We start from the raw sequence: 25,756 nt of genomic DNA on the forward strand, positions 1-25,756 counted from the left end.
TTGTGTATTTGTATTTCGGAAACGTTTCACCAGCCAGTGTTTTCTTCAGTCAGAGGTAGAGAAAACGAGAAGTTTGAGGTAATCAGTCCCTCAGCCTGGAATCGATGTGCTCAGTCCGTCAATCTCGTGTCCATCAATCATGTGTTCAACCCATCAATCTATACGGCTTGAACACATCGACACCAGGGTGAGGGACTGATTACCTGAAACTTCTCATTTTCTCTACATCTGACCGAAGAAGCCACTGGCTGGCGAAACGTTTCCAGAACAAAGATACCCAAATGTTGCATAAGTATCTCATTTGCCAACTTTATATATTTACGGTGGATATTATTCTGTGACAAGAATACACACTACATATTAGAGAACACAGTGATTTATTACTTTATTACAAGAATTGAGGGAATACAGAAGTGGTTCACTACAGTTTCCATATAAGTCTGAAGCAAGTCCCTCAACACTGGTTTCAAAAGTGGCTTCACCCTCTGAAATAGATCTCCCAAGACCACCTCCAGCCAGCTTTGTGGCTGAGCCTCAACTATCATTCTCTCCACCGTACAGCCCCTCAATATATACCAGAAAAAGGAGCAATCATCATGCTCTCTCTCATCTATCCTACAATATACATACATCCTCAGTACAATCTCTATCATCCCCGTCACTCCAGTTTAGACATCTTGAGAATGACCTTAACAATGACTATGCTCTGGGATGTCCAGATCAGCGTAGAGATGAAGAAGTAAGAGATGAGAGCAGCATCCAGGGCTGCGATGCTTGAGACGGGTGTGGAGTAAGCCCAGACGAGGTAGCTGGCACAGCGGGCCGCCTCTACCAGGGGCGCCCACCACCATCCATCATACATGGCTCCAACGATCCCCGTTGACACGAAGATGAAGATCATGGTCATTAGCGCCATCAACCATGAGAAAGACTGCTCGCATACAGTTTAGAAATTAGATTACGAATAAAAAATAACTAAATTCTTTTAATGGATTTTCAAATAAAAATGATCTTATTATATCCTATCAATGGAATTATTGGTATTATAAAATAATAATATTATTATTATTCTGATTCATTATTATTATTGTTTTTAACACACTGGCCGACTCCCACCGAGGCAGGGTGACCCGAAAAAGAAACACTTTCACCATCATTCACTATCACTGTTTTGACAGAGGCGCCAGATACGACAGTTTCGTCCTCTGAACAGCATCCCAAATCCCTCTTTTATTATTAATATTATTATTTTTATTATTATTATTATTATTATTATTATTATTATTATTATTATTATTATTATTATTATTATAAAAAATATCGTTTTACCCATGAGTCACACAGCATATTTACCTGAAGTTTTGTTATCCATATCTGCTGCAGGAGGAGGGTGAGGAGGAAGTGGACGAACACATAGATCTCCTGCCAGAGTGGCAGCTGCGGGTCATACTTGATTCTAGGGGCCTTGATGTCTGGGGAAGTGCTAGAGTCCCCAAGACGAGGGCCTCCAGGGACCCAGGCTGGCCCATAGAAGAGAGCCCTCAAAGTGTCTCCCCAAGTAGACATGTTGCGGGCCTTGCGAAATACAGCCTCGAAGTAAAAGAACTAAGGGGAGAAATATTTTTGTTTAGTACTGAGGTAAGCTTCCTCAAGATTTCAATTTTTGTCTTAAATATTCTGGGATACTAGCAGGAATGAACTTTTAATTACAGCTTTTAATAAATGTATTTGTATATTGCCTATTAGGTGCTTAGTTAACTAATCATTTAGCTTATTCCGCGTAAAAAATTATTGGCCTATTGGTTGCCAGTGCAGCAGTTCAGAAAATATACAAGTGCTCGTGCAAGCACACACACACACACACACACACACACACACACACACAAAAAAAAAAAAAAAAAAAAAAAATGGGTGGCTCTAGAGGACGGAAAACCAGAGATCTGGTAGACGAACCAGGGAGGAAAGACTGGGAGTAAGAGCTCCAAAAAAGGGAGGAAGAGTGGGGAAGGAAGATAGTAGAGCTTGGTAAGAAAGTGGAGGAGCGGATAGCTGAGGAGTGCAGGAAGTGGGAAGTACAGGTCTTAGCAGCAGAAGCTAGGATACAGTGCTTAGAAGGGAAACTGCAAAGCCTGAAACAGATTAGAGAGACAAATGACAATTCAGATGTGACATCAGGCACAGACAAGGGGACGGTAAGCAACAACGGAGACATGCCGTACGCGAAGGCCTTATCAGACCCACGTGGGGCCAGGGAAAAGACGAGGAGTACACTAAGATCAAATGACAGGTCCGAAGACAATGAAGGTATGCTATATGCAGAGATTCTAACAGCCAACTGCAGTAGCAAGGGACAGCTGGTCATGAAAGACAGTTCACTGAGAATAGAAGTTCCAGATATGACAGGGACTGAAGGCAAGAACATGTCAATGGAAGGAAATAAAATGCCTCAGAGGAAGCAGATGGAGACTCAGTGGGAGGAAAGGGCGAGGTCAGTTTTTGTGTACGGGCTCCAAGAAGCCAAGGGGGACAACTTTGAAGAAATAAAACAGGAGGAGAAAAAAATGATTGAAGGCATCATGAAAACAATAGGTGAGGGCGATATGACCCAGGTGACAAATTTTCAGAGAATTGGGTGGTTTGCGAGTGGAAGGATAGGGCCTGTCAAAGTAATTTTCAAGGAAGAATCAGTTCGAACCAGGATTCTGCAAGAGAAAGCAAGACTGAGGGACAAACAGGGGTACCAGAGAGTATACCTTGACCGCGACAGAACACATGACGAAAGGACTACACTGAAAGAGAGGGTACAGAGATGCAAGGAGGAACGAGAGGCAATGACGAAGATGAGCAGGACCCAGACACAGGAGGAAGGGCAAACACACCCCACAGAATCTCCCACCAAAAGACTCCAACAACGACATTCCCAACGCAACTGAGCAACCTATACTACAACCCTCTCACTGTTCCCTCTGCCACCAACCCCCATATCACAAACCTCACCCCAACAGCTGTCCCTTATGGGCATTCTGACCCCACCCCCATCATCACAAACCCCACCTACACCACAGCCCCATATAGGCCCCCACCAAGGCTCTTGCTCCCCCAACCCCAATATTCTTGCATGACCACAATGATAGAAAAGAAACTGAAAGTTTGGTACACAAACGCGGATGGAATAACGAATAAACATGAGGAGTGGAGCGAAAGAATCAGTGAAAAATCCCCAGACATCATAGCAGTCACAGAAACAAAACTCGCTGAGACAATAACAGACACAATCTTCCCAATGGGATATCAGATCCTGAGGAAAGATAGAAGGAGTAGAGGGGGAGGAGGGGTTGCACTGCTCATAAAACACCGATGGGGATTTGAGGAAATGGAAGGCATGGACATGATTGGAGAAAGAGACTACATTGTAGGTACAATTCAGTCCGGAGAACATAAAGTAGTCATTGGAGTGATGTATAACCCACCACAGAACTGCAGGAGGCCAAGAGAGGAGTACGAAGAAAACAACAGGGTGATGGTGGACACACTGGCTGAGGTGGCAAGAAGAGCTCACTCGAGCAGAGCAAAGTTACTGGTAATGGGCGATTTCAACCACAGGGAGATCGACTGGGAAAACCTGGAGCCACATGGGGGTCCCGAAACATGGAGAGCCAAGATGATGGATGTGGTACTTGAAAACCTCATGCATCAACATGTCAGGGACACAACCAGAGAGAGAGGGGAGGATGAGCCAGCAAGACTGGATCTTGTGTTCACCCTGAGCAGTTCAGACATTGAGGACATCACTTACGAGAGGCCCCTTGGAGCTAGCGATCATGTGGTGCTGAGTTTTGATTATATAGTAGAGTTACAAGTGGAGAAGGTAACAGGAACTGAAGGGGTCAGGCCAAACTATAAAAGGGGGGACTACACAGGTATGAGAAACTTCCTGCAGGAGGTTCAGTGGGACAGAAAAATGGTAGGAAAATCAGTAAATGAGATGATGGAATATGTGGCAACAAAGTGCAAGGAGGCAGAGGAAAGTTTTGTTCCCAAGGGAAACAGAAATAATAGGAAGTCCAAAACGAGTCCTTGGTTTACCCGAAGGTGTAGGGAGGCAAAAACTAAGTGCAACAGAGAATGGAAAAGGTACAGGAGGCATAGGACCCAGGAAAACAAGGAGATTAGTAGAAGAGCCAGAAACGAGTATGCACAGATAAGGAGGGAGGCCCAGCGACAGTATGAAAACGACATAGCATCGAAAGTCAAATCTGACCCGAAACTGCTGTATAGCCACATTAGGAGGAAGACAACAGTCAAGGACCAGGTGATAAGGCTGAGGAAAGAAGGTGGAGAACTCACAAGAAACGATCAAGAGGTATGTGAGGAGCTCAACACGAGATTTAAGGAAGTATTTACAGTAGAGTCAGGAAGGACTCTGGGGGGACAGACCAGATGGGGACACCAGCAAGGAATACACCAACAAGTGTTGGACGACATACATACAGATGAGGAGGAGGTGAAGAAACTGCTATGGGACATCGATACCTCAAAGGCAATGGGACCGGACAACATCTCCCCGTGTGTCCTTAGAGAGGGAGCAGATATGTTGTGCGTGCCACTTACCACAATCTTCAACACGTCCCTGGAAACTGGGCAACTACCTGAGGTATGGAAGACGGCAAATGTAGTTCCCATTTTTAAAAAAGGAGACAGAAAAGAGGCACTAAACTATAGACCTGTGTCATTGACGTGTATAGTATGCAAAATTATGGAGAAGATTATCAGGAGGAGAGTGGTGGAGCACCTGGAACGGAATAAGAGTATAAATGCCAACCAGCACGGATTCATGGAAGGCAAATCCTGTGTCACAAACATTCTGGAGTTTTATGATAAAATAACAGAAGTAAGACACGAGAGAGAGGGGTGGGTTGATTGCATCTTCTTGGACTGCAAGAAGGCCTTTGACACAGTTTTCACAAGAGATTAGTGCAGAAGCTAGAGCATCAGGCGCATATAACAGGAAAGGCACTGCAATGGATCAGAGAATACCTGACAGGGAGACAACAACGAGTCATGGTACGTAATGATGTATCACAGTGGGCACCTGTGACGAGCGGGGTCCCACAGGGGTCGGTCCTAGGACCAGTGCTATTTTTGGTATATGTGAACGACATGATGGAAGGGTTAGACTCAGAAGTGTCCCTGTTTGCAGATGATGTGAAGTTAATGAGGAGAATTAAATCTGATGAGGACCAGGCAGGACTTCAAAGAGACCTGGACAGACTGGACACCTGGTCCAGCAAATGGCTTCTCGAATTTAATCCTGCCAAATGCAAAGTCATGAAGATAGGGGAAGGGCACAGAAGACCACAGACCGAGTATAGGCTAGGTGGCCAAAGACTGCAAACCTCACTCAAGGAGAAAGATCTTGGGGTGAGTATAACACCGAGCATGTCTCCGGAAGCACACATCAACCAGATAACTGCTGCAGCATATGGGCGCCTGGCAAACTTGAGAACAGCATTCCGATACCTTAGTAAGGAATCGTTCAAGACACTGTACACCGTGTATGTCAGGCCCATACTGGAGTATGCAGCACCTGTTTGGAACCCGCACTTGATAAAGCACGTCAAGAAACTAGATAAAGTACAAAGGTTTGCGACAAGGTTAGTTCCAGAGCTAAGGGGAATGTCCTATGAAGAAAGATTAAGGGAAATCGGCCTGACGACACTGGAGGACAGGAGGGTCAGGGGAGACATGATAACGACATGTAAAATACTGCGTGGAATAGACAAGGTGGACAAAGACAGGAAGTTCCAGGGAGGGGACACAGAAACAAGAGGCCACAATTGGAAGTTGAAGACACAAGTGAGTCAGAGAGATATTAGGAAGTATTTCTTCAGTCATAGAGTTGTAAGGCAGTGGAATAGCCTAGAAAATGACGTAGTGGAGGCAGGAACCATACACAGTTTTAAGACGAGGTTTGATAAAGCTCATGGAGCGGGGAGAGAGAGGGCCCAGTAGCAACCGGTGAAGAGGCGGGGCCAGGAGCTAAGACTCGACCCCTGCAACCACAAATAGGTGAGTACAAATAGGTGAGTACACACACACACACACACACACACACACACACACGAGTACACTAGGACTGTTATGGGGGTTATAGAACCCAACATGTATTTATGTATCTAAGTAATAGTTACTCTGGAATACCTAATTATATTGAACTGATGGGGGGTACAACTGCTTTAATGCTGTCATAAGGGCAGATCACTCTTATGGCTGAAAAAGTCAATTGAGTCAAGCCGTACTTTTTCAATATGAATAGGCTGTACTATATATATACACACACACAATTAAAATAAGTAGTTTATAAAGTTTGTATTTATTTTTGTAAAAGAAAAATAAGGCGTAGAAACGGGAAAAACAAAAATGTTGTAGAAGCTAAATAATAGGGCTTGTCGACAGTCTTTTGTTTGTTTTGGTGGGTGGATGGGAGGAGCCTAGCAGGGCCCCTCTCTCTGTCTGACTCTTCTTTGTGGCTCCAAGCTGGTAGGAACTTCTTCTCCTTCTTCTTCTGTCTGGGCAGGATGTGAGTGCCCCAGAGGTAAGATTTATACTTGAATATGATGTAATCACTATACCCAGGGTGGCTACAGTGTGCCAAAATACTGGGTTAAGGTTATCAAAGGAAAGGAGTACTATGTCGCAGTTGGACCATATGACTGCACTGCTGGAACAGCTAAGGGTGTGCATGCTTGTTATGAATAAGAAGATGCTAAACTTGTATATTCTGTATATATATCTGTCAAGAATATATCCCGATTTTTTGTAAAGGTAGTTTAAATAACCTGTTGAGAGGGTTGGTGAAAAGATTTCAGAGACTGAGGACGACCAATCATGAATGTAAGTGTTACCCTAGACTATAAGGACTTATTTAAACTACCCCTACACTAGAGCATATAGTGAGAACCGTACCATAAAAGTAAAAGGGAAAAACAGTGTAACAAGGACACAGACAGAAGTTCCAGACACAAACGAGGCTCAGAGAGGTTAGGAGGTAATTAGAGTTGATTAAAAGAAATTGAGGGTAGCTCTTATTGTTTGGATCAAGGTCTCCCTCATCAATACCAAGGCATTAACCCTTGAAGGGTACTTACCTGTAACCAAATGACGTTGAAGGACTGAGGTTGGTCCACCAAACCATAAGCAATCATCTCATTCTCTTTCTCAGCCTGGAAGGTACCGAACAAGCGGTCCCATATGATGAGCACACCACCATAGTTCTTGTCCAAACACCACTTATTTGACCCTGAGGGAAAAGTGAGCTATTGGATTTACAAAACTAGTTTCTTACCTCATTGAAGTTACGGTCTAAGAGTTGTTGGCATACCTCAGCTCGTTTCAGAGCCGAGCGCTATCCGAAGTATGTTATCACTCCCACGTCTTCCTCAGTCTGCGACGAGCAACAGTCGGCTAACACCTACTGTAGGTACCTATTTACTCCTCAGTGAACATGGACAGGACCTTTAACCAGAGACAAACATCGGTAAGCAGTGATCCACCGTAAGGGCCATTATTTACCTTTCTTTCACATGGCTACAAGACACACCGTGCAGCCAGCAGCAACAGCCTGGTTGATCAGGCGCTGATCCACCAGGAGGCCTGGTCACAGACCGGGCCGCGGGGGCGTTGACCCCCGAAACTCTCTCCAGGTAAACACCGTCTTACGGCGCCCCCGCCACATGTAAACCACCAATTAACATGTCACCATTTAACAAAGACTCATGTCAGCGAATTTTCCTGGCTGATAAACTACTGTCGTGGACAGCAGGTGAAAGGAGAGCTGCCAATAAGTCTCCATACTTTCAAAATTAATCAAAGAATCTTCTGTTTAACTAACTTGAATGGCTATTTATCCTTGCCTGGGGTCACAGGCGTCTGGGAATCACTTCTAAGGTGAATATCCCAGTTAAACGATAGAAAATATGATTGATTCTGTTGGAAGCCAAAGGCTCAACCACTGTGTTCTTCAGCTCCTCTGACAAAGAAATATGTACGTCATTCACACACTAACACTGGAGAGGAAAAAAAACATAATCCGAAAATGAAAAAAAAATATAAAACAGTACAAGAAAACAATACAAAATCTAATAAGAAATGCAGATAGTAAAAATATATATAACATGTAAGAAATATATATAATAAAAAAGGTACATATTAAGTAAAAATATATTAAGAACTGTAAGAAAGAAAAAATATAATAAAACATATTAATAATAAATATACAAGAAATAGGAAATATTTTAAGAAATACTTGAATTAAAATTTCAAATATGAGATATAAGAATTAAAAAATATAATAAATATAAGAATATTAATGAAAGAAGAAATACAATAAGAAACAAATTAGTGACCATGATGGACGCGATGGTGGGACGGCGTGTTGAGGACCCACTCCAGCGGCCCACAGTTCCTCACTATCTCTGTGTGGATCCAAAACTGATAGAGTAAGTTGAACTGCAGATGTACCAGCACCGCTGGCAGCGGCACACCCAGCAGGGCCAGAGGCTGGTAGAAACCCCAGGAGAAGTATCGTTGACACAGGGACTGACGCAGAGCTGTGGATAAGTTGTAATACTCGGAGGAGTGGTGGACCTGATGGCTGGCCCATACCAAGTTGATCTCTGCGAAGAATAATAACAATCTTACTTTGTACAGTACATAATACAACTTGCACAGATCTAGCTGATATCGTATATAGAAAGCCCCTGGACATATAGAGCATTTCGGGAAACTTAGGTTAATTTTGTCCCCTGGATGGGACACACGCAAGTCAGCTAACACCCAGGTACCAACTTACTGCTAGGTGACAAGGGACAGTGTCTTAAGGGAATACGCCCAATGTTTTCACCAGGACCGGGGATCGAACCACGGACCTCACTGGGTGAGTTGAGTGGGCTACCAACCGAGCTACGGAACATCTGCAATAGGACTCGAATATACACTAATATAGACAATAATAAGTCACAGTACAGTGACTGAAACAAATCACAAATAGTCAGCATTTAGGAGAGAAAACTTGTCATGTACCTCTCATTATTGCTAATAGTATGATATATATTACATGTGGATTAGTTTGTAACACAAAGCGTTAAGATACACACCATGAGTGGGTGAGTGTGTCATGGGGCGCCCACATACACACCACATGCGTAAATGCGTATTGTACCACAGAGCAGAATCCAAGTCATAATACCGTGGCTGGAACACTTCACAAAATAAACCCACATAAAGATACTTAGATATGGTGGCCCGTGGCCTGGTGGCAAAAGCTCTCGCCTCACATGGAGAGGGTCAGGGTCCGATTCCCTGTGAGGATAGAAACATTGGGTGTGCTTCCTTACACCAGTGTCTTGTTCACCCATCAATGATAATGGGTACCCGGGTATTAGTCGACTGGTGTGGGTTGCATCCTGGGACAAAACTGACCTAACTTGCCCGAAATGCTCTGCATAACAAGGGGCTTTCTATTTAGTAGTATGCCATTGATGTCAGCTAGAACTGTATATTTTATACATGTACTTGTAGAAATGAAGACATTATTATTATTATTATTATTATTATTATTATTATTATTATTATAATACACACCGTGGGTGGCTCTGTGGAACCAGTAATACGCGAAGTCGACACCCACGGCTGCCACCCACCAGGTGATAGGCGAGGACCAGTCTAGGTTAATGAAGCGTCGCTTGTACAGCCACTCGTGCCCATACAGGACGGCGCCTCGCAATACCACCAATCTGAAACAAATCACTCAGTTATTTTTTTTAGTTTAGTTTACGCTAAACTTGTTTTAGTCATAAAAAACGACACAGATGCAATATAACACGAGTTTTTATTTGCGACGTTTCGCCCACATAGGCTTTATAGGGCCACAAACTACTCTATCCAATAAAGACTTACAATATATTGTACAGTATTTGTTTTTTATCGTGTCGGCTTTTTATGCCATTTCTCTCTCCTGTTGGGGTCATATAGCACCTGGAGAAGAGGTAATTGAGTCTGATCCAAGTAACGTGACATTGGCTACAATTTGTCGTATCAAGAACCCTTTATCAACATCAAGGCCCCACCTCCCTTGAAAATACAGCCTTGAAGATTATACTCTACTTCGTCTCAATGTAAAACCCGGCCTTACCTACGGTATATTGCCCATAACAAGTTAAGAAGAAAAATGGGGTATATATTTACTGTTACGTAAACTGGGAGTAGCAGGTGTAAAGAGGCTCGCCCATACATCTCGCCCATAAGTCTCGCCCAATCTGGGGATCCTGGGTAAAATAGCTCTCAATGTTGGCACGACTTGGAGAACAGAAAGAGATTCATGGCACTAAAACTAGTAATGTAACCAGGACCTAACTTAAACCTAACCTAACCTAACCTAAATCAAATGTGACCTTTTTTCCAGTGACTTTTTCCTAGGCAAAATTGTGACTTTATTTTCCGTGACTTTTTTTCCTGTGACTTTTTTCCCTGGCACTACTAGTAATACCCATGGCACTCATATACTTCACAGCTCTGAAAACTTACCCTACAACATCGTAGACGATGCCGTGCATGACAGAGGTCATGAGGTCATTGGGCCTGACCTTATTCTCACCACGAAGCCAGGTCACTGCCCACTCCAGCAGAAGGAAGGAAATAAAGAGGGGCACCGCCTGGTAAGAACAGTAAACTGAAAAATGATACCGATAAGATATGGAAAACACACTTATGTACAGTTCAGGACATTTATTAGAGGAAAATGTTTCGCCACTAGTAGCGAAACGTTGTTTTTAATAAATGTCCTGAAGTGTAAGTGTCTTTTTCCACAAGAGCTGTAAACTTCAGTTATGCCTTCAGGTGTCCAACTGTGAATATATGTTTTCATCCTAAAAGTTTTTGTCTCCGTGTTTCAGTTTGTCATCTAACCTCATCTCTGATTTGCTCATTTTTCGTATTTACACTAATGCCTTTTTCATATCGCTAGATATTACAATTTAGCTAGTTCATTCGGTAAAAACCAATCACTTGATTAGTCTGATAGCTTAAGACCAAATTCTTCGTAAGGGCTATCAAAAGAATTGTAGAAAGTTTATTCGTCTGTAAAGTTATGTCTGTATTTCACGTATTAAGGTTATTTTATATTTTCTTAGGAGAATTCACTACTTAAAACGCCAGTAGTTGCTGAAGGCTATATTTGCAAGTTTCTGCTTAATATATATGCAAACAACCACGGAGGGGGAAGTTGAATGATAGCTCTAGGTCTTTCTTGTTGCAATCAACACAACAGGAGCTTGCAAAATTGCAGAATAGAAGAGGATGTCCAAGCAAGTATGTTTCCCAAGGACGTCTTCACTGGAGTGAGTGGGGGAGGGAGAGAGAAAGAAGGATATAGGAAGTGCCCCCAGGCACACCAGTGCCCACAGCCAGAATGATGAATATTATAACATTAGAAAAATCCCACAAGCATTGATACTGCAATAGCCTAAACGAAATTAAGGTGGCAACAGTAAAAAATTCGGCCACAGCCCGCTATGATATCAGTAACTTTTCATGCATAAATATATTGTCAGTGATATAGAAGTCACTGGCAATTATGGGGTAGCAACCCCACAGGACAGCGTGTCCAATTAAAGTGGGGGGGGGACAAGAATTATTATTATTATTTATTAAAGATTCGCCGGTATTTTCCCGGCCCGGGCCTTTCCAAGTGGTGGCCCGGCCTTGGCTCCCTGTCTAGGGAGTGTCTGAGACCTAAGTCTCCCATGGGAGGAGGTACAAGTACCTCCTCATCTTTGGGACCAACTGTCCCCAGGCCTAGCCACAAGCTAAGCCCCTCTCGTCTGCCATCCCCTCCCCAAGGGGCCTAATGGGAATGACAGTCTTGTGAGCTGCAAACTCCGCCTCAGGCACCTACCCTACCCTAGAAGGGCTGAGCATGGTGTCAATCTTTTTTTTGGGGGGGGACAAGAATAAGGTAATATTTAAAGGGGAGACTTCTAAAAGTTATGTAAAAGAAATGGGGCTCATTAAAATAAACTCATTTAAAGAGTGAGGCATCTGTAATAACAAGGAAGACGGCCACAGTTATTCAACCCACATAATTCTGAGGCAAACTCTTGTTCAACCTAGAGAAATTGCAGGAAAAGAGGCCCAAATTCCTCGGTGTGGCAGTACATTTAAGACAGTCTAATGCATTCATATAAGAGCCCAATTTTAGACCGTGTGTTATTGCCTCAACTAAAAATGCATCTAATTTGAACAACCCATCATTGATATTGTATAATGAATGCCTATCATGCTTAATAATTGCCGATTCTACAATATTCCTTTCAAGCCAGGAGGAACAAAGGAAGATGACTCTTTTTCCCCGCCAATTTGCCGGGTGAGTTTAATGAGTGAGCTGAACCAAGGTACTGGAGACAGCAGCTGCACCTGCACTCTGATCAGAGATGTTCAGTTTGGATTTTCTTTGGCTTGCTGAAGAGCCATGAAGGTTTTTTGATGCTGGTGGGAGGTTCTTGATCCAAAGAACTGGGATTATCTTCCCATTCCTCGGATTGAAGCCCAATGCCTCCTGTTCCTCAGGCGTTATATGATCCCTACAATAAAATTGAGTTGGTGAGCACCGAATGTTTACTGGGACACTGTGTGTGTGTATGTGTATGTGTGTACAATCTTACACTCATTTATTTATGTTAAGAGAACATATTTACTTACAATAACTTACCTGATTTAAGTAGTCAGGGACCTCTTCAACATGTTGGAAAGTGGAGCTGTTGGGGCTGATGACGTAGAAAAACGTCCCGAGCTTCTCCAGAGAAAACATCCTAGTGCTTAAGCAACACTCTACTGCAGGGAACACCTCTTCCTCCTCCTTGCTTTTATCAGAGTACAAAGTTCTTGAAGGTCGATTCCCAGATAAGTATGATTATCTAAATATTTCCCGACATAGACCCAACAGCAAATAATACACAAATTATTTTTGCTTAGATGATGCCTCTCCTCCCGATGACTGCACGCCCTAACCTAAAAAATAAATAGGCAATAAAAGGGGCTGTTGTGGTGAAAGGAGTGGAATTTCATGTGCGAAAAGGTCACAGATAATTGAAGAAATTGAAAAACTTTTGTTAGTGTGGATTGACGAAAAACAACTGGCCGGTGACAGTATTTCTGAAACAATAATTTGTATAGTAGTCTTTGTGTAATTGTATTGCTCGGTTTAGGAATATCTAAAGCATTATTTCTCATCAGAGATTTCTCTTTCTTTTGCTGTGATTGTCAAGTGGATTGAAGCACCTGAGCATGTTTATACATTGCTATGTTATTTTATGTGCAGTGTGAGTTGTCTATGTGTAAAGGGATTTAATGGTACAAAAAATGTCTGTCAGTTATCTTTTTACCAAAGTTGTTAGTGGTTGTGAATTTTCACGTACCATTTTATGCGAGTATTTGTTAGTTTTGTGGTGACATATTAACTAAGTGATTGTGAGTAGTGTAGTGATGTGCTATAAGATTAAGTTTTTCATTTTAAGGTGATAGTGGTTCGGTTGTTTATATTTTGTTACTCATGAGAGATACAATTTATAAGGTTTCGGTGGCATGCTGTCTCCATGTGCTGCAATACTGTTAAAGTTTGCTGTGGCACATTAAAATGAAAACATTAACTGATCGCCACTGAGTTAAGGATTTTTAACGAAGTACATGCTACAGATGCATAAAAGCCCATAAGTCACTCAGATCTATATGAACAAACTTAATATCTGTGAATATGATAATACCTGCTGACATAGGCAGTGTTCCTCTTTTACAATGCATACACCCACTCATACGGTATTCACGAATTCAGATCTCAAAGCTTACTACTAAACTGTTTGTTTATAACACTCGTCTTGGGCTACTGACACTAAACAACGCATACTGAAATATTTCTATACTCTTATCTGGAATGTCGATCATATCTCTCTCCTATCATTGTTTATGAAGCCCTTACATAAGGTTACTAGATAAACGTTTGTCTGTACGATAGCAACAGATGTATTCTGTATAAGTCGCCTAAGAATATTAATTTTACTTTGTCGTACATTACGTCTTGTGTTACGAAATAAGTTAAGATGTAATTGAAAGTGAGTTTTCTCAGTAATTTCAATCATAGGGCTCAATCACTGAGGTGTGTCTCAGCGTGTATACACTGAAACAAGCATGTATGTATCATATGTATGTATGATAAAATATCTGAAATTTTGAGACTATACGCACATTTTGCGTATACTGGATGAATGACCACTGTTTTAGTGGTAATAAAAACCCGTTTGGTTTAGAGACTAATTCCATATTGCATTGTATTCATTAGCTATATGAAGAAATTGTAGTATGTGAAATAACTGTGCTGTATTATTTTTTTGTGATGTAACTATGCCAGTGGTATCTACTAAAGACCCTTTGTGACGTCTGTAATCTTGTTTCCTGTGATATTGCTCATAGGATGAGCATGGGACGCACAATAAACTAGCCGTTCAGGCGGCAAAACTAATAGTATATTTCCACCTGTAGCTGAGGTTCTCTTCAGCAGAATACAGTGCAATAACAGACAGACAGACAGATTCTCAGGAAAGGAGAGAGCGGGAAAGCTGGGACAAAGGAAGACGAGAACTGGGAAGGAGTTTCTTAAGGCATAGAAACAGTGCCAGGGCTTATCCAGTATCAGTGGCTAAAACAAAAGCAGCTCAAGCGAGGAAGGCCTCGGTCATCCACTGGCTTATCAGTCCACTTATTTAAAAATTGGTTATTAGTGAAAAGGTCAAAGATCGGTATGGTTTGAATTAGTGTAGTTTTGTTTGATTTCTGTTTGTATGGGTCTTCCATTTTGTTGAAAGATGTACTTGGCGTCCTGACTGATTCTGACCAAGTACTTGCGCTCAGTTATCCTGGTCCCAAGATTCCTTGCCAATTTCTCCAGTGTACATGTTGCATGCGATTTGGAATATTCCTTGTGTCTCGTTTGATTTTTTTTTGTTAATTTTGCAAAAACGATTGCAGGGCCTAGTTGATCAGGCCCTGATCCACCACGAGGCCTGGTCACAGACCAGGCCGCGGGGTCGTTGACCCCCGAAACTCTCTCCAGGTATACTCCAGGACCCTCTTTTGTGTGGGCTTTGTGTCCGTTTAGGGCCCTTGATCCGAGTTCGAGTCTAGGCGGGACCTCGAAAATAAATTTCCAAGGATCCCAATGGAAATAAGTCAATTTGTGTTACTTTTTGGGGTTATTCTAGGTAATTTACACATATGTTACTATCTAACATACTCTATTTTTAGCCCCAACAGACCCTACTGAAATCTTGCTTATCATCAAAACAATAAGGAACAAGGCAGGAAACCTAAATAACTTACCACCACTCATGTGCAGAAAGCTTCTCATGTGTTGTCATCAATTATTGCATTTCTTTTTAACAAATCCATTGAATCTTCCACCTTCCCATCCATACTCAAGACAGCAAGGGTCACCCCAATCCTCAAAGGAGATGATCCAACTGAACTGAACAACTATAGGCCTATATCAAACTTGCCCCTACTATCTAAAATCTTCGGAAAATTAATTCGCAAACAAGTCTACTCCTACTTCGTATCCCACAACATACTAAACCCCTGTCAGTTTGGGTTCAGACCAAAAAAGGTACTAATGATGCTATTATACATATGCTTGAACTAATATATTCTGCAATTGAAAAAAATGAATTTCCCCTGGGACTTTTCATAGACTTACAAAAAAGTTTTGATACAGTTGATCATGACCTTTTGCAACTAAAACTCGAAAATTACGGGGTCAGAAGACACTCTCTCGATTACCTAAAATCTTATCTTAGCAATAGAACCCAGTATGTACACACAAATGGAGCCAACTCTACTACACGAGCTATTCTTGTTGGAGTCCCACAGGGGAGTGTCCTTGGCCCACTTCTCTTTCTCATTTGCATCAATGACCAACTACTATATCCCTCTGTACAACCATATATCATGTCAAAATAAATTTCTTATTCTTTTACTTATTTGTATCTGTGCCTAAATAAACTTACTTATCCTACTTGTTTCACTCAATGAGGAAGTTTTATCAACCTATTCATCGCCAGGAAATCCTGGCCAAGACTGGCCCCTACCTGTGGATCTCGAGGCTCACCGGGAACATATACTACAATACACACACCCCTGCAAGTCATATTGCTTCCAAGTTTAGTTAGTTAGTTTAATATGTTTATTATGCACCCCATACCCATCCTGTGGGCGGTAGTCAAAAGATTACAGAGGTACATAATTGGTCCAGGGACTGGACTCCAAAGTTTTGATAGCTGAGCAAGTTACAAAGGTAATGAACTCACAATTTACAAATGTAATGAACTCACAATTTACAAAGGTAATGAACTCACAATTTACTTGCTTGCTTGCTTGCTTGCTTGCTTGCTTGCTTGCTTACATACATACATACTTACTGACTTACTGACACCTGACTTACCTCATAATTTGTAATATTTTACGATTAAGAATAAAACTAAGTATGCCCGAAATGCCTAGCCATGCTAAGCGTTCTAGTGGTACACTCTGTAATCACAATTTTACTACATGTAAACCAAACAATAACCAAATTTCTGTAAACTCAGCATTGTAATCCTTATAGAGAATAAACTTTGAATTGAATTGAAGCAGATCTCGACTCAGCTTAAGTTTCCAGTAGCCCTATAAACCCTAAACACAAACAATACGTCTTATGCCCTGGTAGGCCTTACATCAAGCCCATCAACAAACAAATTATTTCTCTATTTAGCAGAAGTAAGTTTATTTAGGAGCAGTTCCACATGTTTAGGTAACTACATTTGTCATACATAGTAACATAAGCATAAAGTATCAAAGTTAACCCCCAAAAAATGGTCAAAGTGTCTTAATTTCCATTGATGTGATATATAACACTGGAGCGAGCAGAACTGACTATTTTTTATATTTTAAATTTTTATAAGTATTTTTTATTTATCTTTTATTTCTTATTTCTTAATGTAATTTAATTTAATTTTGAAAAAGGACTTTTGTTCTATGTGTTCTATGTATTCTATTTGTATTCTATTCTATTTGTTCTATATTAGCCAACTTAACATAGCAGACAGTTTTACTGCTAGTCTAGATTAGCTTAGATTTGGTTAGGTTAGGTTATTAAGTTTTATTATCAAATTTAAGCTTCTTTCCTATTTGTTTAAAATATTATTGTCTCCATTGCACAACCCACTTAATTAACAAGAATGTGCATCGTAATACAGTACACAAGATTCTTATTTTGTCACTTATCATCTATAATAACAACTTCCACATCATCATTGTCATTATCATTGTCCTCATTTCATCTTCGTCTTCATCTTTATCATTGCCATCATTGACATCATCATCGTATCCATCATCATTCATCGTCATGATGTAAATGCCTTGCTACTAGTGAAGGGCTCTTGATCCAGGGCATTGGTGCTATCCATCCCCTTACATTAAACCTACTTACCTTCCACTTCCCTGAGGCTGCAAGTCCCTTGTGGGTTTGGCACATCCCCATTTATATAATCACTAATAATAGCACGGGTCATGTCCTTGGGAAAGGCTAAAGAACCCCAAAGAAAATAGTTCGCTTTGCTTGATAGTCTTGGATTAATAACCCTCTCAGGTTACAGTAATAAGACAAATAAGATCTTAACTCTCAGTATGTATTGATATTATATATAATGCAGTTAGCTGTTACAGAGTAATCCTTGCAGAATATAAGCAAAATTGTTTATTTCAAAAGAGTCATAGACATGCAGTTGTTATACACATTTAACCCGTAAACGGTCCAAGCAGATCTACGTTCACACGTGTAGTGCTACAAAAGTAGATCTACGTTTTTTTTACATATTTTCAAATATAACAAAAAAAAAGTAGATCAAAGTTTTTTTACACATTTTCAAATGTAAAAAAACAAAAAGAAGATCTACTTTTTTTACATACTTTCAAATGTTGAAAAAACGTATATATACGTTTGGACCGTTTACGGGTTAACCTGCATGCAAGATGATGAAACCCGTGAAGATATTTTGGCCCAATTTTGACCATTAACTGGTAACATGACTGGTTAATGGTCCAAACTGAACTGAAACATTTTCATGTTTCATTTTCCTTTGTGCAGGTTATTTGTGTACAGCCTCTCCTCACTTAATGATGGAGTCCTGTTCCTAAGACCATGTCGGTAAACAAATTTGTTGCTAAGCATGGAGCATATTATAATGGTAGTGGGTTTGTGTCAATCATCTTTGATATGGTTTTAATGTCACCTTTGTACCATTTATAAAATTTTTAGTACAGTGTATTTTTAAATATTTATACAGTAGTGTACTTTATATTGTAATAAACAGAACAGAAGAAATCAGCTCTAATATACATTAAGTGTGCATACTGGTCAGAGAGCCTGTCGTAAGTCCGAGTCATCGGGAAATGAGTACGTCGCTGAGTGAGGAGAGGCTGTACTGCCTCAGTCACTTTATTGTGCAGTTGTTATGCAAATTATGGTAACTTGTATTTAGTAAGAGACATTATGTACATTTCAAGCCTTTATTTATAGATGACATTCACTCTAAATTGATAAAGTTCAACTTGAAGTGAAGTCTCATCTGTCAATATAAATTTACTTTATATGTAGTATCATTTTCCCATGTTTGTCGGCAAATTGCCATCCAACAACTGATATTCAGTTTTTTTCAGATTTTTCCCTGATAGCTAAATATACACTTGGCAGGTATAACTTGCATTTGCCTGCTGCAGTTATGTCATCATTTTTAAATTCCATCAATACATCTAGTAGGGACCAAAGAGGTCAATCTTAGTTCATTGTTTTTTTTCTTTTCAATTTTAATTTCTTTAAATAACAAAAGAAGGCACAGTACTGTAACTGGAACGATACACAAATAACCCGCACATAGAAGAGAGGAGCTTACAACGACGTTTCGGTCCTACTTGGACTGGAACATCATCATAAGCTCCTCTCTTCTATGTGCGGGTTTTGTTTAATTTCTTTATATTTAGCTTATGGATGGAGTAACAATATAGATCACTCCATCTTTTTTAAAGCATGCATGTATGGTATACATTTATGTATGCTCAGAAAAATATACCATGTACCTTATTCATTTCACAATGCAGTGTTATTTTTTAGGATTCTAATGAACTCAAGATTTAATTAAGAAGTGAAAACAAACCCATATTAATTTTTTATGCTTTACATGCTTATAGATTTTCTTAAGCATATCATTGTATTTTCAGAACTGAGACTTCCCATGAAATCAAGACCAGAAAACATGATGAAAACACTCGAACAATTACTGTACATAATTCTTTAAATGAATGAATCTGTGCTTCTGAAATTATTTGATTACTACCAAATGGTACACTTATGTGAGTATACTTAATTATTTATTATTTTTAGTTATGTCAACTCAAAACAGTAATTCCAAATGCCGTATATGAAGAGAAAACGTGTAACATTGTTTTTGTTATTGGTGAGCTGAAGAGTTGTGATGGCCTTTAGGCCTATATTCAGCAATAGACCCAACTCTGGTGAGTTGTTTTTTGCAAATTTTCTTCACTGAAATTTTTATCACGTGAGTTTGACATGGAATAGTATCATTTCTGTCCCCATCTCAAGTTATGACAGATTTCTTGTGGATAATTAAATTCCCTTATTTTATTTTTCACATTAAATAACAATTCCTCCACTCTCTATATAGGGTGTTAAGCAGGAGTCAGCTATGGTTTTATCAGCTTGTGCACAGTTAGTCTCAAAGTGGAGGGGGAGGGGCAGCAAATATGAATTCAACGTATTATATGACGTATCCCGGCATATTACAGTAGTATTAGGTAAGGTTACGCCACCTGTTTTAGAAGGTAAACAATTATGGAAAATTAAACATTTTTTTGTTCTTCCATTGGGTAGGAGAAAAAAAGGTGATGTCAGTTTGCCTTAATAGTCCCATGGATGAAAAAAGGAATGAAAAAGACTTCAGTAATAATTGCCAAGAGTTTTTATTAGCCGAATATAACAGTAAATGTGTGTGCGCTATTCCAGTTGTCTACATTTAAGTACAGGGGACTTTGGTTATGCAATACAGGGATACCTTTCTCATATTGCACAGTGTCCAAAATACTTCTAGTCTATTTAGGAGATGGGACAAACACGATTGTTGGATAATGCCGGAGACTGAATAACCAATTGCCAAATAATAATCAGTAATCTGCTGTACCCGTGTGTATACTTTACCTAATTTTATATCTCTCCTAACATGCTGCTTATCCAACTCTAAGCTCAAGAAAATGTAGTAAGGCGTGTGAAATTAGGAGGTACGGAGAAAGTAGTTAAATTTAGAAGTGTAAAGTCTAGAATTTCTGGGAATGATCAGGCATTATTCTTTTGAATAACTAAATGTAAAATATTATACTGAACTGGTTCATATCATAAATAAATTTTTTAATATTTATCCCATATTGTTTACAAATTTTTTAATGTAAAATTTATTAATAGGAAAGATGCTTCATAAATAACTAATGTACATTAGTTATTTATGAACTGTACTGTAGTCTATATTTTTCTTCAAATTTTAGGATGAATGCACATAAATAACTAATGTACATTAGTTATTTATGAACTGTACTGTAGTCTATATTTTTCTTCAAATTTTAGGATGAATGCACATTTATTAGATGTACTGGTTCATCTTCAGTGACCTTCTATGTTTTCCTCTCTGATGCCCTTCTGGGCTTAATGCCAGCAGAGAGCTCTTGATCAAGGGAATTGGAGCTACCCTTTTCTTCCTTGAATCATCCTTGATTGCCTCCCTTTCACATTTCTTCTGGCACTGTAGGACCCCAACTAATTTAGCATTTCCCCATAAATATAATTAAACCTCTCTGACTACAGTGGTACATCAACATACAAGTGCCCCAACTTACTAGACAGGAATACAGCAACATAGGCAGACAGAAAGACAGATAAGCAGAGACAAAGATAAACATAGACACAGCTAGACATACGGATAGACAAATAGACAGAAACAAGTAGACAGATAGGCAGAAACAGACAGACGTGTTTGTGTGTAACAGTGACAAATAAAGCCAAGACAGTGCACGATCATTAAATGTCACTCCACTGCTGCACTGTCAGCTCAGCAGTGGAGTGACACTCATCTTACACCATGCTTCAAGGAGATTCATATATACTCCAGCATTTCTAAAACATTGCTGGGACCTGGCAAAAAGGCAAAAATAATTTCTTATTTATAAATACATTTTTCTTATTGAAAAACCCGTAACAAAAAAATTGGGGTGGTTTTTTGGGGGCTGGAACAGATTAATGGCATTTCTGTTAATTTCAATGGGAAAAATTGATTTGATACATGAGCAAATTGAGCTACGAGCTCGGTCACGGAACGAATTAAACTCGTAAGTCAAGGTACCACTGTTTTCCTCCTTTAAAGCAAACACTCTTATGATTTCTCTACTGACTCTAATTTACTGTACTTCATCAGTTGGGATTCCCCTTCCTTTCTGTTCATGTCCTTCTCGCAACACCCTCGTTTCTTCCTCACAACCATCTTTGTTATAGCATTGAATATCCCTTATACGTCTAGCGCTTTTTCAGGCATTTACATAATTATTTTGTAATTTTATACAGTAATAACTAAATTCGCTTCTTTATATTCCCATATGACTTGAGTGAGTGTCATGTAATATGATTCAAAATTGTCTCTTAATTTTGTTACATTACTTAATTTTATTGAGGATATTTATTTGTTTTTTTATTTTGCAGTTCCCATATGACTTGAGTGAGTGTCATGTAATATGATTCAAAATTGTCTCTTAATTTTGTTACATTACTTAATTTTATTGAGGATATTTATTTGTTTTTTTATTTTGCAGGCTGGGTTGATCCTCAGAATGGAAAAGTATAAAGTTTTGGAAGCCATAGGCCAAGGGTCCTTTGGTAGAGTGTTCCGAGGAAAATGCTTGCTTAATGGGCAAATCGTGGCTTTGAAATTTATACCCAAAAGAAACAAAGTAGAGAGGGAGTTGAAGAGCTTGCGCCGGGAATGTGAGATTCAGAGAGGTTTGGCACATCCAAACATTGTTCGAATGGTTGATTCATTTGAAACGGATAATGAGGTTGTGGCTGTCAGTGAATATGTTCCAGGGCAACTTTTCCAGCTTTTAGAAACTAATGGACCTTTAAAAGAAGAGAGAGTTCAGCAACTTGCTTGCAACTTGGTATCTGCCATATATTATTTACATTCCCATCGAATCCTCCATAGAGATATAAAACCACAGAATATTCTCCTTTCAGTGACTGGAGAAGCAAAGTTGTGCGACTTTGGTTTTTCTCGTAAAATGGGGATCAATACATATGTTCTTACCTCTGTAAAAGGCACACCATTATATATGGCACCAGAATTAATTGAAGAAAAGCCGTATGACCATAATGCCGATCTTTGGTCTCTAGGATGCATTCTGTATGAGCTTATAACAGGAAGACCACCATTTTGTACTACATCTATTGTACAGCTTATCAAGAAGGTAAGGACAGAGCCAGTGTCATGGCCACATGGACTGAGTGAAGACTGTTCCAGCTTTCTTCATGGGTTGCTGGAAAAAAATCCTGGAAAGAGGTTGACTTGGCCCCATTTGCTTGAGCATCCTTGGGTTCATGAAGGACTGGTGTTTGTTCAGCAGTCTTTAACTGGTATACCTCTCACAAACCCCTTAACCTTATCTCAACAACAAGTCAAAGAACAGCAGTGCAAAGAGCTCGTGCAACGAGCTGCTGGCCAGACAAGAATGCTAGGGAAGCCTATAATAACAAGAGATGTTTCTCCTGTTAAAACAGATGTTGAAGAGTTATCTACTAAACCAGCACCAAATTTACCTGGTGTAATAAGAAAGAGTTTGACAGTGGATCCCTGTGTAGTTAAGAGCATTCAGAGTCAGGATGAGAGAATAGAAAATGTCATTCTGCCACAAATAGATGCAGTCTCTCTGAAAAAGTTTGCAGAGGTTCAGTATCAAGCTGTTGTGTATAATCCTAAGGATTCTGACACCAGATCCCCTTCTCCACACCCAGTCAGACATAGGGAAAGAGAAAAAATGATTCAAATTAACATATCGAGCTCGAGCGAGGGAGCCAGTCAGAGCACAGAAGACTTGGCACTTGCTGGAGATCTGCGTACAACTGTTGTAGAGGTTGAAGTTCACAAAAGTGCATCTTCTACAGAATCAGTACCTGAAGTTGCTGGCATAACAAACTTGGATACTGATGCCAGATGTGTAATTGGTGCATCTGTTAGGAAGCTAAGTAGGCTGTCAGAGGAACCTGGATTCAAGGAGGAGGATGTAAAAGATTTTCAGATGTATGGTCCCATGCCTTTAGAAGACCGCAAAGACAGCATGGTAAACTATTTAGCAAGCTCCATTGACTCTTCTAGACGTGGAAGTAGGCCATCTAATGGAATGATGGAATTAATACAGGAAGGGCGACCAAGTTTGCCAAATATAAACGAAGAAAGCTTTACTCCATTTACCCAGGAAAGAGTTTTAACTGTAATGAGTGGCAAAACTAGTAGTGCAGCAATATTCACTCTGCATAGTTTCAACTCTGAGGACAAGCCAATTGAAACAGAAGAATGGTGCAGGTTTTTGGACAAAACTCTTGCAGATGCTCTTAATGGAAACTATAGCATATTCTTGGAACAAAGTGAACTGTCAATGTTCATCTCTCCACTTAGAAATCAAACATGTCCTTTGCAAGTTACAAACAAAATAACTACATTATTGTTGTTACCTTTCACCATTGAGGACTTAAAGGATACAATTGCAGATGTGATTAAAGTGTATCTCGAGTGTAAACTTGTACCAAATTTGATATATTCTTGTAAATTAATATTCAAGGTAGAAACTCTCAAACCCAATAGAACAGTCGAGTTTGACAAAGATCAAATTGATACAATGGGTCAACTCACTATGCTAATCTGCCATCTAGTTCATCTTGAAAAGGATTTTCTTCTACAATTTTGTGACTGTGTTTGTGTATTGAATACAGTCAGAGTAATTGGTAAAATACTTACCCTGGACAATGTTCTTCCAGATTTGGTTGCAGATATGTTAGCCATACTGAACCAGATTTTAAGGTTAGCTCCAGAGAATAAATCAATTGTTGAGCAGATCATTGGGACAAATAATTCAGTGATCCTTCTCTTGGGCACACTTATTACCCATAAAGTAGCTCTAGTGCGAGCTAGACTGTGCACTTTCATTGGATATCTAGCAAAGTGCTGTCCCTTAGTCTCTAAGCAGTTTGAAGGTCAGCACAAGTTGATTTGTGATCTTATTAACTTGGAGAGTGACATTGTGCCTCAAGTAAGAAAGGCAGCTTCCTTTGCTGTTTCCTGTTTGCAGTCTTATACAGAACTAGTGCCAGATGACTCCAGTCCATGATACGGCACTGTGTGCCACATACAAGTTTAGCACTTGTTTTTAAATACCCAGTCCGTGATTGAGTGCCTTTGTAGGAAGTAATAATTTTAGAAATATTTGCAATTATTACATTTCATATTGTATTTTTTATATCTATCAGCAATTGACTGCAGTAATTATAATTTAATTTTAAATGGTGTTTTATTTATGTACAGTATTTGCATATGGTGCTACTAAATGGGTTTCATGACACTGAAAGGATCTCAACTTGAAGAATTTGAATTGATTTTGTTACTGAAACTTGAATTTTTGTTTTGTAAGATGACTGAATGTTCTGTAAGAATGTAAACCCTCCAGTTAATGGGCTTTGGAATTACAGAACAAAATCCACTGGTCATTTGATTCAGAAACAATGGATGAAGTTCATTGGCTACAGAAATGTTCATGGCAAAAATGTTCATGGCAAAAAAAATCCTTGTCTCAGTTTATTGAACTCGCCATTATTGGCCACTTCCCATTTCCCTAGTAGTCAGTTAAATTGAGGGTTGACTGAGTTGCCATTTTTGTAAGATGACTGTGTTTACATAAGATAAATTCTCCTTTTCATAATATTAGATTTTTTTTAGTTGGTTCATGTGTGTAAGGTGATGACTATTTGTTTATAGTGACTGATGTTTGTGTAAGAATTGCTATTTTTACTTGATGACAGATATTTGCATGATGGCAATTTATGTCTGGCAGTAACTGTTTATGTATGACAGCTGTCTACAGTATCTCTGACAGTAGCAAAATAAGATGACAACTATTTATGTATGACAGCTTCTGGTATTCATGTATGTGCTTTAAGACAATTGCTGTGTTTGTAAAGCAATTTCATTTTAAAACAACTTATGTTTTTGTAAAACAGTTGCTGCTTTTGTAAATCAGTTTCTTTTTTGTTAGACAATTATTTTTCTAAGATAACTTATTTTTGTATGACTGCTGTTTATGATACATGACGAATATTTACGTAAGAAGTATTGATTTTGAATAAAACTTTTTTTTTTATCAAACCAGCTCTATCCCACTGAAGCAGGGTGGCCTGAAAAGAAAAACAAAGGTTTCTTTTTTTAACTTTAGTAATGTATACAAGAGAAGTGGTTGATAATTCTGTAAAATTTAGAAAAATATTTGTAAATAAGTTTATAAAAATATAGTAAAGTGAAAA

The 25,756-nt window shown here is 39.5% G+C and overlaps 2 protein-coding genes across 5 annotated transcripts; one reads left to right on the forward strand and one right to left on the reverse strand.

Moving 5' to 3' along the window:
• Positions 1 to 358: 358 nt before the first annotated feature.
• On the reverse strand, positions 359 to 14,010 carry LOC128698205 (alkylglycerol monooxygenase-like). Of its 3 annotated transcripts, none has more exons than XM_070098632.1 (8): positions 13,900 to 14,010; positions 12,767 to 13,065; positions 10,585 to 10,712; positions 9,643 to 9,794; positions 8,406 to 8,675; positions 7,149 to 7,300; positions 1,354 to 1,605; positions 359 to 931 (listed from the first exon to the last, which is right to left on the reverse strand). In XM_070098632.1, exons 2-8 carry the CDS (start codon positions 12,863 to 12,865, stop codon positions 659 to 661), a joined length of 1,326 nt encoding a protein of 441 aa, XP_069954733.1. In that variant the 5' UTR covers positions 12,866 to 13,065; positions 13,900 to 14,010; the 3' UTR covers positions 359 to 658. The 3 variants fall into 3 exon arrangements, with proteins under 3 accessions (XP_069954733.1, XP_069954732.1, XP_069954734.1); XM_070098631.1 differs by having other exon boundaries at positions 13,818 to 13,974; XM_070098633.1 differs by having other exon boundaries at positions 13,908 to 13,926.
• Positions 5,361 to 25,756, forward strand: fu (STKc_STK36 domain-containing protein fused). 2 transcript variants are annotated; one of them, XM_053790343.2, is made up of 3 exons: positions 5,361 to 6,595; positions 19,357 to 19,488; positions 22,006 to 25,756. In XM_053790343.2, the coding sequence occupies exon 3, from the start codon at positions 22,024 to 22,026 to the stop codon at positions 24,568 to 24,570; it is 2,547 nt and encodes an 848-aa protein (XP_053646318.2). In that variant the 5' UTR covers positions 5,361 to 6,595; positions 19,357 to 19,488; positions 22,006 to 22,023; the 3' UTR covers positions 24,571 to 25,756. The 2 variants fall into 2 exon arrangements, with proteins under 2 accessions (XP_053646318.2, XP_053646319.2); XM_053790344.2 differs by lacking the exon at positions 5,361 to 6,595 and adding an exon at positions 16,741 to 16,857.

This window comes from Cherax quadricarinatus, chromosome 63 (genome assembly GCF_038502225.1).
Source record: "Cherax quadricarinatus isolate ZL_2023a chromosome 63, ASM3850222v1, whole genome shotgun sequence".
NCBI lineage: Eukaryota > Metazoa > Arthropoda > Malacostraca > Decapoda > Parastacidae > Cherax > Cherax quadricarinatus.

Coding starts and splice junctions, on each gene's coding strand:
- fu (XM_053790343.2), top strand. CDS start 22,024: ATGGAAAAGTATAAAGTTTTGGAAGCCATAGGCCAAGGGTCCTTTGGT.
- LOC128698205 (XM_070098632.1), bottom strand. CDS start 12,865: ATGTTTTCTCTGGAGAAGCTCGGGACGTTTTTCTACGTCATCAGCCCC. Junction 10,713..12,766: donor TCCCTGACTACTTAAATCAG/GTAAGTTATTGT, acceptor TGTTCTTACCAG/GCGGTGCCCCTCTTTATTTC. Junction 1,606..7,148: donor TCAACGTCATTTGGTTACAG/GTAAGTACCCTT, acceptor TTCTCCCCTTAG/TTCTTTTACTTCGAGGCTGT.